At 43.6% G+C, this 13,014-nt stretch overlaps 1 protein-coding gene across 9 annotated transcripts in view; it reads left to right on the plus strand.

Annotated features, from left to right (window-relative positions):
• The first annotated feature begins 1,277 nt into the window (after window positions 1-1,277).
• Window positions 1,278-13,014, plus strand: part of DMD (dystrophin) — a 3,940,859-nt gene continuing 3,929,122 nt past the window's right edge. For all 9 annotated transcript variants that reach the window (XM_073664716.1, XM_073664719.1, XM_073664714.1 and 6 more), the window contains exon 1: window positions 1,278-1,557. In XM_073664716.1, the coding sequence (XP_073520817.1) occupies window positions 1,473-1,557 (85 nt within the window). In that variant the 5' untranslated portion in view covers window positions 1,278-1,472. The remainder of the gene's footprint in view (window positions 1,558-13,014) is intronic.

Genomic DNA, 13,014 nt, shown 5'->3' on the forward strand with positions numbered 1-13,014 from the left:
TTGATGCCTTCAGTGTGAATGTACAATTTTCATAGTCATGAAAATACAGAAAAATCTTTAAATTAGAAGGAGTGTCTAAACTTTTGGTCTGTACTGTAAGTGTTAGTAAAAATTCTTACCCATAGTAACTAGGGAACAAAAGGTGCCCTCCTTGCTGTCCTGATGCGCTTTTTGTTTAGCTATTATCTCAAGTTTTAGTGCAGCATTTCAGAATCAAACATACATGGCTGAGTTCAGTCAGCCAGTGCCTGATACATGCTGCCCATGTTGCCCATATATCATGGATTGGGTAGCATGTATCAACTGACAAGTTCACTTTGAGTACTTTTCGAGTGTAAAATCACTTCCCAAACCTCAGCCTCTCTGGCACTATTCCCTTTTCAGTCCCACCTTTCTTTACTAGACTGACAGCTCACAGAGTTGACTACACAGTCAGGAAGCTATCGGTCAAGCAAAAAAAAAAAAGCTGGGACTGGGCTGGCAATAGAACCTGGGAGGCTAAGGCTTTAGAAGTGCTTTGACACTCCCAGAGCACTTAAGTTCTAATTGCATATGATTTAAAACAGCAATTTCTTTCAGTCAGGCAGCAACAAAGTGCATGAATACATGTGTGGATTGCATATTTCAGGGAACATCATGGCAATATAAACACTTAGGGGTTGGGAGTATGACTCATTATGACAGATTTAATTTTACTCTTTTAACCTACTATACAGAAATAATATTTGTGACAATTTTACTAATTTACATAACGTTTGTAAACAGTACACATAGTAACTATATATATATTTTATTTATGCTGATAAATAATTTTAAATTATTAAAATAATTTTATAATTCAAAATACTATTTTATTTCTATGAATACACATGTACCTGGGATGGCAGACCTCTGTTTTCCAATTTACTACAAATACAACAGGATTAATGATGGTTGCTAGTAATGTTTGGCATCCTCTCTAGTCTTTTTGATACAATATATATTGAACACAGGCCCATCATATCTTGAAAGTAAGCAACTAAGTGAGGTATAACTAAATTATGTATGCCGTCTGAGTTTATTTTGGCAATTTGGTACTTTATTGGTCTTTATATTGATTGGAAAGAGTGCGGAAATAGTTTCTGGAATCTACAACTTGATGCTGATTTATAGAGTGTCAGGTTTAATATTCCCTACTTCACATTCACATTCTACTTGTTTTAAACAGGGTGCTTCTATTTTAAGGAGTAACAGATCAGCACCTGTTTTCCCTGATCTGTGGAGCTGACAGTTTACTCTTCTTTTCTCAAAGCAAACTCTATCTGCAGTTTTGCCAGTCTGTCTGACCTAGAGGGTATAGCAGAAAACGTGATCTCAAGAGCTTTCTGAAATATTTGCTGAACACTGTAGAAAGGTATTGTACAAGAAGAAAGAGAACACTGAAAACTTGGCTCTGGGTTCTTGATTTACAACTCTTACATCCAAAGTGAGATATGGCTGAAAGTGCTTATCAAGGGGAGGAGAACAGGGATGAAGCGGCTCTTGATGAGTTCAATGACATGATCAAAAATCGATCTGGTAAGTGTGTTATTGCTATTAATTAGAATTGGCTTCGAGCCTGCAAACACTCTATAATAGAACGGGGCTAGATAAATAATTTACGATTGTTTCATATATTCTTGTATATACTGCTACAAGGGAGCGGTTACAAGACTGTCTACTACTGTCAATTTTATTTGATCATTTTATGTGATTTTAACCCTGTCCGCTGAAAAATGTCTGAACTTTCTCTGATGTTGCAGGATGTTTCACACTTTCACTCTAATCCTTTTGCAATGCTTTATGCTTTATCACAAAATGAACAGCTGAAATAATTGGAATGAGATGGCGTTAAGAAGGAAATCAACAGATGAGAAATGATTATTTTTTTTTCTTTTGTGCATTTCATTCCGAGATCTAAATGCGATAGTCCACACTTTGTTTAGTGATAGGTTTTCTGACAGATACTCCAGACATTTGTCTAATGGAACAGGTCAGTAGAGCTGTAAATGGAAGTGTCTGCTATGCTTCCATGTAAGATATTATTTCAGTTGCCAACCCTGTCTCCCTTCCACAGCTCAGCATACTGATTTATTGACCATTCAATACTTAGTTTATTTACAAGTTCATTTAGCAAGCTATATAAATCTGTACGATTACAAGATAAGTGCCATAGGGTAAACTTTGGTTTGCAAACACTAATCAGTATTAGATTAGCATGATAATACAAGAACTTTACTCAGTGGTTAAAATATATGCTTCATACATAACATTAGGTCACACTTCTGCTGTGTATCAGTAGACAACTATTCAGATCAGATCAGATGACCTACAGTATACTAAAAATTACAGTAAATGAAAGCTTTGCAAGTCCCGGGGCATGCGACTGTGGCCAGGTGTTGATATGAGTGTGGCTTTCACACTTAGTTAAAGGGGTTTTCCAGGGTCATGCTGAATTGGACCTAAGTTAGGGCATGTTACAAATAAAGAATTATTACTTTATTTTAGAATTTCCTGCCACACCAGAACTGCCTTTATAGCTGTCCCATCAAATCTGCAGTGATATTGACCACTTCTGGCAATCATTGGCTATGGCTGCCACATGCTGCAAATGCAAACATCATACCTCAGGCCAGTGATTGGCTGCAGGGGTTAGGTGGCTGGTTCATGATTATCACTTCTGGTTCTAACAGGAACCACGGAAGGGGCAGCATTGGGGTATCAGGGAATTTAAGGGATAAGCAATTGTTATTTTGTTAAGTTATCTCTTTATTCAATTCCTGGACACACATTTAAAGGGGTTGTTCATTGGCTGAACAACTACTTAATAGCTCAACGATGCAACTCAATATAAAAAATAGGTATGCTTACCTCTCAGACTTGCGCCATTCCACCAATCTCCACATGTCTCCCAGTTGTCACATGATATAAACAATATCAAATCACCACTGCAGTCAATCAGCAGCTGTAGATCAACTTCAGCCTTCATTATTCCGTCAGAGTGGAATATTGCTATGCACAAACTTTCTGTTTTTTTCCAACTTGGAAAAAGTATATGGAAAAAATGCTGTGTATAAGTATGGATGTATGTGTATAAGTATAGAGTGCATGGTATAATTTACTGTAATTTTATTCAGCCATGGGTATGCAGCATGTTTCAAAATCCACTCAAGCAGTTGAAAATCAAAAATTGCATTCGTAATTATTCTGAGAGAATCGGATCACACCATGCTGACACTCTGATAAAACTCTGATCAGTGTTTGCACAGAGTGTCATTTGCATAATTGTCCCAATTCTCTTGGATGAGAGAATCTACGGCCATGTGACCCTAGCCTCATAGACAGGATGTCTATTGCAAGTTTCTTGTAGTGTACTATAAAAAATTTTTTTATAGAGTTATATAACAGACAGTACCCAATGTCAACCTACTTCTATCAATAAGGAAGGCATTTGTAATTCATATAAAATTCCAAAAGTACAGAACAGTATTGTTACAGAACAGATAATTAGTGTCGAGCCACCCCCGTAGTGTTCGGGGGTGGCCCTATTACCCCACTGCCACAGCTACAGGGCAGTGGGAAGAGCGATGCTAAGTGCCAGAATTGGCGCATCCTATGGATGCGCCATTTCTGAGGCAGCTGACGGCTGGTGTTTCTAGTCTGGGAGGGGGCCAATATTCATGGCACCCTTCCTGGGCTATTAATATCAGCCCCCAGCTGTCTGCCTAGCCTTTGCTAGCTATTAAAATACGGGGGCACCCCACGTCATTTTTTTTTGCGGTCCCCCATTTTAATAGCTAGTAAAGGCTAGGTATTCAGCTGGGGGCTGATATTAGTAACCTGGGAAGCTCCGTGGGTATTACCCCCTTCCCAGTCTTCAAACATCTGCCCCAGCCGTCTGCTTAACCACCGCTAGAGACTAAAATTACGGGGAACCCCAAGCCAATTTTATTTTTAATAAATCCTTTATTTTGAATTGCCGTCTTTTCATGTTTCACTGTGAGCACTGTTCCCATCGATTTGGGCAACCACTGTAATGCCACAACCACCATGGATGTGACATTACAGTGAGTGGCAGAAAATCCCTGCATGATGTGAAAAAATCCAGTTACGCTTTTGGTGCACGAACAGTTATCGAACATAACCTCGAACAGCCGAATTTTTGCAAATCATTCGCTTTCGTCGAACGACTCGAACACCGCCCAAAACAGCTCGGATTTGAGATTGGCGAACAGTTCTAGTCGAACACCGCTCATCTCTACAGATAATACAGGAATTTTAATGAGGGGGTAAAGTATATAGTATGTTGTATAACATTGTATTATATTCAAAATGTCTGGCAACCAGGCTGTAGTGTTTTAAATATTGTATGTAAAATATTGTAGTATTTTTACTGTATTTAGTGGGATTATATACTCATCCAGAAAAAAAAGTTTGAGAACCTCTACAACGGAAATTAACTTAAATAACCTTATTGTGTCCTGGAAATTGTTACTGATATATGTAACATCATTAATGTTTAGTTATTGATAGCAAAGATTTAATTGTGTGAATCACAATCATTAGTGAATTTATGCACTGTAAAGACTGGAAGCAGCTTTCAAATATTGGATAATGAGTTCATCAAAAGAAATTATTTATATAAGCCAAACGTACTCCTTAGTAATGAGTGAAGCAGGCAAAATTCCAATTCGCTTGTTTATGTGGATTTTCCCGGGAAACTTGATTCGCAGATAAGTTGTTGTTCATGAATTTAATGTCCCTTATTATGCTCTGGGGTCACTCCAGACTAAGAGCGTAAAAGACATAGGATGTAAAAAATTTAAGAAAATACTAATACTAACCTTAGAGCTCACATCACTGGTAGCTCCTATTGCTCTTGGTACTATTAAGTCCCCCACAACTTCATTGCATCTCCTGTGCAGTTTGCACTAAAGGCCAGAGCTTCTGGCCATGAGCTGTCACATACACAGTGACCTCCAGGAACTGCAAATGGAAGTCATGACCTGGTGCTCACTCCAGGTCAAGACTTCCAACCATTAGTAGGCCCCGGAACATGGGCAGTGAACTCCAGTGCCTGCTCATGGCCGGAAGCCCTGGCTTAGAGTAAAGACTGGTCCAGAGATGCTGTGCGATAGAGGCATGCAGGACCGGACAGCGAGTAGAGATCAGCGGGGGCAGCTAAAGATTTAAGAGGCTGCAAAAAGTTAAAAAGAAAATAAACTCACCTCATTGCTCACCATTCTGGCTATCCCCAATGCTCCCTGCCCCCTGTTCAGTCCTCTGGCCTAGTGTTCACCCTTGGTCAAGGCTTCCAGCTGCGAGTAAGCCCTGAAGCATGTGCAGTGAATTACTGGGTCTCTTCAAGGCCAGAAGCCCTGGCCTAGAATGAACACCATGCCGGAGATGCACAGTGACAGAGGCATGTAAGACTCAACAGCTAGCAGGGAGCAGCGGGGGCGGTGGGTGAGGTTTGTATGTTTTCTTTTTTTCATATTTTTTACCTTTTACTGGCCCTCTACTTTTCAGCCCAATCGTGGCTGCACCTGGCTGACAATTTGTTTAAATCACACCTGTCAGCAGGATTGTGCCCAGTAAACTATATACACTGTCAGGTGGGCGACATTACACTGGTTAAAATTATGCCTTGGTTGATGAAATCTGTCCTGTGGTTCTTGTATGATGTTTACTTTCAGTTTGGAGATAATGATATGCTCGTGCTTTGGGGTGGGCCTCTGGGGTGGGCTCTCTCTGGTGCTCTGCTTACATATTCATCTGAATGCTCTTATGAGAGCTCATTGTGCCTTCACTGACCTGCCTCCTATTTTACATAATGCATCTAGTAGTGCGGGGTTGGTTAAAATAGGAGGTAGGTCAGTGAAGGCACAATGAACTGTCATAAGAGCATACAGATGAATATGTAAGCAGAGCACCAGATAGAGCCACAGGCCCACCCCGAAGCATGAGCATATCATTATCTCCAAACTGAAAGTAAAGATTACACAAGAACCACAGGATGGAATTTTATCAACCAAGGTATCATTTTAATCAGTGTAATGTTGCCCACCTGACAGGATATATAGTTTACTGAGCACAATCCTGCTGACAGGTGCGCTTTAAATCATGCAGAGCGAATTACAAAATAATCTTTATTCTCCAGATGCAGATTTTTGTAAAATTCAAATAGAATTCGATTCCACTTGAAAAAAATGGCTCATCTCTAATCATTTTCAGATCACTCATATCTTCAAATTGCAGATGAGGCTGGCTCTGTGTACAGCTTTGTCTGCTTGTCTACATTGTACGTGGATGCAAATGCTGCCAGCTGTTGTATGCAGAGTTCTGATCCATAAAATGTACCAAACTACCATGTGGTGCTCTTGGTTTTGTGTGGAAAACTGCTCTTGTGCATTGTCACATAGTTTACTATTGGTCAATGCATTGTTTGTTTCGCACCTGGACAGCACAGTAAGCAAAACCCAGCTGTCTGAATGACAGTGCATGTGTATCGCTAATATTACACTGTGTTCCAAATTATTATGCAAATAATATTTTTTCAGATTTTCCCAAATTACCTATATGAATTGCAGTCATTGTAATTTTCCAGTCAAATAACTATTAGAGTACAATTGAAAGGTTTTTGTACAAACTGCCTATGATAACAGTATATTTTTAAAAAAATAAAAAATTCAAACTGCACTCAAAATGCATGTTCCAAATTATTATGCACAGCAGAGTTTTCAACCTTTTAATTTTAATAAAGAACAAAAAAATGGTCATTTTTGAAATTATAAGCATTAGCAGGTTATTACAAACTGAAATTAAACTGTTTTCAACTCAAAACTTTATTCTAGGTGATGTTACATTTGCACATAGGACCCCTTGTTCGAAAGGAGCTTCTGAACTCTCTCGTCCATTGAATTTGTCAGGTTTTGGATGGTTTCTGCTTCAATTGTTTTGCATGAGGACAGAATACCCTCCCAGAGCTGTTGCTTAGATGTGAACTGCCTCCCGCCATCATAGACACTCATTTTGATGATGCTCCAGAGGTTCTCAATGGGGTTGAGGTCAGGGGAGCATGGGGGCCACACCATAAGTTTGTCCCCTTTTATGCCCATAGCAGCCAGAGATGCAGATGTGTTATGTGCAGCATGAGACGGGGCATTATCATGCATGAAATGATCTCGATGGACCATATGGAAGGAGTGGAGGATGGCTGGTTGATGGACACCCCATGCAAACACAGCTACGGCACTAACAAGGAGGAGGTGGAGTAATGTTTTGGGCTGGAATCATGGGGAGAGAGATTGTCAGCCCTTTTAGGATCCCTGAAGGGGTAAAGATGAACTCCATAGTGTATGTTGAGTTTCTCAAACAGCACTTCCTTCCATGGTTCAAGAAGAAGAACCGTGCATTCCGCAGCAAGATCATTTTCATGCATGATAATGCCCCGTCTCATGCTGCACATAACACATTTGCATCTCTGGCTGTTCTTACTCTTACTCCTCAAAAAAATGTGGGAAAAGCAGAAGAATCGAGAGTGCAGCAGTCCCGTAGCTGCTGATTGACTACAGGGTTCATGTGTCATAACGATGCCTTGCGAACTCTGGCAGAGCCAGCGCTTGTATTGCTGAAACAGCTCCTTTGTGAAAGGTGAGTATATGTTTTTTTTTATTTTATAAAAGTGACTAGTTTATTTAGAAAGGTGTTGTAAACACAGTGGACAATCCCTTTAAAAATGACAATTTAATCCAGATGTCAGCAGGCTTCAGCACTCAAGCCTTTAGTGGCATGTTGTAAGTTACAGTTTAAAAATAGCTGGAGAGCTGCAGGTTGTTAATCTAAAATATACCATTTTTTTCCCTATCCCCTGAACCTTTTGCCATCTTCTCTCTCCTTTGCCCTTTTCCCCCACAAAGCCACCATCACTTTGTAACCCCTGTCCAAAAAGAGCCCATGCACATAGTGTCTCAACCTCCCACCTACCACCACAGAGTTTCTTCTGGAGCCCTGACTGTGGCCCTGGTAAGAATTGCATGCAGAAAGCCTTAGGACTATGAGAATGTAGCCCTGCTCAACATAAGGAAAAACACTCAAATATTTTATTAATTTGAAGGGGTTGTTCACTATAGAAAAAAATGAAAACATGGAGAACTTAAATTAAAAATCAGTGGTATAATCCCCTTCCAGCAGTGGCAGACACAGACAGAAGAGGGCTCCTGTGAAGGAACAGTAAATGGGGTCCTCTTTGTGTCTGTGACAAGACTTACTTGCTGATGTGAGAGTGAAAGTGGGTCCCCTTACCTCTTGGGCTCCTGTGCGGCTGCACACGTTGCTTAGCTCCAGGGCAGTAGATGTAGAATTTTGGGGGTGGATGTTGTTGGTGCGGTGTAATGCAGGTGATGGCGCAGATAATGACCAGTCCACAGCTTAATGGTGGTTTCCTCTTATCTTTACTTGCAGTTTGTTAAGCAGACTGGGGCACAGGTACTAGCTGGTAGAAGAGGTCTGGGCGGCCTGGAGGCAAGTTGGGGATCCACCTCACCAGGTGAAGTTGTAGGCCTTCCCTCTGTGCTAATCTCTTTGGCCCTGCTGCTTGTAGCTATGCTGTGGCCCTCGTCCCTGAGTAAAACATCTATTTCCTCACCCGTATGGCAGGCAGCTCCGGACTTCCTGGAGTGTCGCTCCCACATGGCGGTGCTGGGCCCTATGTGCTGCTGAGCCTTCGGGCATCTGGTGGGGCCAGGAGACCTGCAGTCTCCTGCCCTCCGGTTTCTGCTGCTGGGCCTTCAGTGCCCCACAACCTCGGACTCCAGTGTCCGGTTCTTCTGCGCTTCTCTCCTCTGGGGTGAGCTTGTACACAGCTCCCTTCCCAAGGTCCTTCCTCGTTGCTGTCCTGACTTCATCACCTCTCAACTCACTCTTACTAACCCCGCCTCCAGATTCCAGTTTGAAGGGGAGGAGCTCCCCTTTCTGGTCTGCAGCCAGGAAAGTGTTGTATGCTGGTAAACCTGATTAGGGGACCCCTTCTTGATTCCAGGCATGGCATCACCCCCTGTGAGGGAGGCAATGCCACTGTGGCTACCGGACCCCTGGGGTGTCACATTCCCCCCTAGTTAAATTCAGTACCCCCAGACAGAGGTCACCTTTTTGAATTAAACAGTTAACAACAATAACAATTCACATTACAAATAGGTTACAAAGTCTCAAAAAGCAAAAATCACAAAAAAACAGCAAAAATTGGTAGCAATCACTGCGGCGCTTAGTCTTTGCGCCACTATCCGGGAATTGTGTTTCTTCCGGGTACTTGAAGTTGGTTGGTGAGAACTGCCTCAACCCTCTTTGTGTATCATCCCTGGGCGTGGCTTCAGGGCACTCTGTTGGTGGGCCTGGTTTTCGGCCACGCCTGCGGTTTATTTTCAAGGCCAACAATTAACTTTATTCAACATTGTCCTGACCACACCTAGTCCTGTTGTCCATTTGTCGATAAATTTAATAACTATATATACTCAGGGTTACATAATACTATATTTTATATAGTTGTAACCTTTATTTTACTACTTTTCAGTCCCTATAACGGGCAGGGAGCTGACCTCTGGTACTACGGGTTGATCTATGCAGTACATTTGTTGCCAATGACCTACCTGGGTCTCTAGTGTCTACCGCTGGTGTGGTGGGCTCAGTGTGGACTACACTATGGTTAGTCTGAGGTAACACTGGTAGGCTTGGTAGTCTTCTATGACTTCTTTGACTCACCATGGGTATGACAGATTCACTACTAGCAGGGGGTAGATTCTTCTGTTCCGCTGCTGATGAAGCATCTATTTCTGGGGCCGACTGGTCTCTCTGCTGTTCTAGAGTCTCTGCAGCTTCCGGTGAGGCTACTTGGGGAAAGGTCAGGCCAGGTACCATGATTGCTTGGTTCATCTGCGTCCAAGACCAGGGAAATTCTCCAAGGATGGTTTGAACCATTTCTTCCACCTTTTCTGTGTGCTGGGGGCTGTTTTGGTCTTCCCCTTGGTGTCTCAATTGATCAGGGCATATCTTAAGGTGGTCTCTTGAGGCTGCCACTGAAGTCTCTCCTCCATCTTTACTGATGAGGCATACCTTGGTGTTGTCAAAATTTGAAGGTAAGACAGCGTATGGGTCAACCTCCCACTGATTATCTAATTTGTGAACTCGTCTTTTCCTTTTGAGTACCTGTTCTCCAGGTGACAAGGGAACTGCAGATGCGTGCTGGTTGTAAGTTCTCTCCTGCTTCTGTCTCGCCTGGGACAAACTTCTCTCCACACATTCTTGCACCTTGCAGTATTGTTGCTGCCGCTCTGTATCCCAGTCTGCATCTGGTGATGTCGTCTCAGGTGTTAAAACTCCAATGTCAAAGTCAATGGGTAACTTGACAGGTCTTACCCTCATCAGGTAGGTGGGTGTACAGATCGTGGAGTTCACCGGGATGTGGTTATATAGCTCCACCAAATCTGGTACCTTCTCTGGCCACAGGCTACGTTCTTCAAGGGGCATTACCCCCTGGTTCATTTTCTCGCACAACCCATTGGTCTGGGGATGATACGGCGTCGTCCTTATTTTTTTGCAGTCTTACCATTTACAGAATTCCTTCTGCTTCAAAGGCTGGGCCTTGGTCGGTTATCACTCGCTCAGGGTAACCGTGCGGGCGACAATAGTGTTGTTGGAACGCTTTCGCTGCCGTCTTAGCCGTCTGATCCTTCACTGGCACTACTACCAGGAACCGGGAGTAGTGGTCTACTATGGTGAGAGAGTAGACATAGCCTGACCGGCTTGGGGTTAGCTTCACGTTGTCCAAGGCTACCAGTTCCAGTGTTTGGTGATTATGGGCAGCAGGGGAGACCTCTGGCTATCACGGTCTTTCTGTCTCAGGTTGAATGAACCACATTCTCGACATCTCTCGATTGCTTTCCTCATGCCAGCTTACTAGAATCGCTCACATAGCAGGACTTCCAACTTCTTCCACCCGGTGTCCTGCTCCATCGTGGTATGCCTCTAAGACAATTGGTGCATCCCGCCTCGAGACTACCACCTGCCAGACCAGTTTGTGTGTCTGGGAGTTAATGCTTCTCCGACACAACTTTCCCTCGTAGATGAACAGCTTGCCTTTCTCCTTCCACAACTGTTGGGTCTCCTGTGGAGCATCTGGATTAGGGTGCGATTCAGCTTCTGTGAACAAATCCTTTGCAAGGTGGACAGCCGGGTCACTATCCTGCATCTCTTCCCATTCATGGTGGGGAAATGGGTTAAACGTGGCCTCTCTGTTGGCGGAGCTCTTGTTCCTCACACAGTGGGAGCACTGGGTCACCCCGTGACGATGGAAAGCGGGTATCTCTATCTCCTCCAGTTCTTCCGGGTCTTCTCCCCCATCTGGCAAGTTGGGCATCCTGGACAGAGCATCAGCATTAGTGTTTTTATTCCCCGTCAGATACTTGATGGTAAACTCGTAGTTTGACAGTCGAGCCATACATCGTTGTTCTAGGGCACCAAGCTTCGCAGTCTCCTGGTGCGTCAGCGGGTTGTTATCCATGAAGACTGTAAATCTGGAGGAGGTAAAGTAGTGTTTAAAGCGCTCTGTTACAGCCCAGACTATGGCTAAAAACTCCAACTTAAAGGAACTATAGTTGTCGGGGTTCCTCTCCGTAGGATGGAGCTTCCTGCTGGCGTAGGCAATCCCTCTCTCTCTGCCGTGCTGTACCTGGGACAGCACCGCTCCCAATCCCACGTTGCTGGCATCCGTATGGAGTATAAAGGGTTGGCTATAGTCGGGGTAGGCCAGGACTTTGTCTCCCGTAAGAGCCACTTTCAGTCAAGTGAAGGATTCTTTTTCTGTTTTACTCCACTTGAACAGAGGATTCGAGTTCTTGGCCTTCGTGGACTGGCCTACTAGGAGATCCTGCATGGGTACCGCTATCTTGGTGAAACCCTTGATGAATCTCCTGTAGTAGCCTACCAGCCCGAGGATCTGCCACACTTCTTTGATACTGGAGGGTCTTGGTCAGTCCTTGATCACGGTGACTTTTTCAGGGTCTGGTGCTACACCTTCGGCGCTTACCACAGGACCTAGGTACTGCACCTTGGGCTTCAACAGGTGACACTTGGACGGCTTTACCTTCAGGCCACTACCAGATAGGGCTTCGAACACCTCAGCCAGGTGCTCCAGGTAGTCTTCATATGTCTTTGAGTGCATGATTACGTCGTCTAGGTACAGCAGGACAGTTTCGAAGTTTTTGTGTCCTAGGCAACACTCCATTAACCGCTGGAAAGTTACTGGGGCGTTGCAGAGCCCGAATGGCATGCAGTTGAACTGACAGCAGCCCATTGGTGTCATAAACGCGGTCTTATCTCTGTCCGCCTCTGCCACAGGAACCTGCCAATACCCACTGGTGAGATCCAAAGTGGAGAAATAGTTAGCGGATCTTACTGCAGCTAATGATTCCTCAATTCTGGGTAATGGGTAGGCGTCCTTATGTGTAATGCAGTTAATCTGCCTATAATCAACACACATCCACATTGTGCCATCTTTCTTTCTAACGAGGACTAATGGAGCTGCCCAGGGGCTACAACTATTTCTGATAACCCCAGCCTCCTTCATCTCCCATAACATTCCTTTCGCACATTGATAGTGAGCTGGGGGTATAGGCCGGTACCTCTCTTTAATGGGTAGGTGATCTCCTGTGGGGATATGATGTTGGACCCCTTTTACCTCCCTAAAGTCTAGTGGGTGTTTGCTATAGACTCGCTCATATTCTTGGACCACTCGGTACACCTCATGCTATTGGTGCAAAGGGGTGGAGTCAGTGCCTACTTGTAGCTTCTGACACCAATCCTCCACCTGCCCCTTGGAGCCATTATCCTCTGCCTGTTTGGACAGAGGCAAGGGTTCCACTGCCTTTGTTGCATTGTTACTGACAGTGAACAGCTTTGCAAGGGTGAAAAACCTACAAAAGACAAAAATATATCTCATACCCT

The sequence above is a fragment of the Phyllobates terribilis genome, unplaced genomic scaffold (genome assembly GCF_046119375.1).
Source record: "Phyllobates terribilis strain yellow unplaced genomic scaffold, ASM4611937v1 Scaffold_2__4_contigs__length_985480577, whole genome shotgun sequence".
Taxonomy (NCBI): domain Eukaryota; kingdom Metazoa; phylum Chordata; class Amphibia; order Anura; family Dendrobatidae; genus Phyllobates; species Phyllobates terribilis.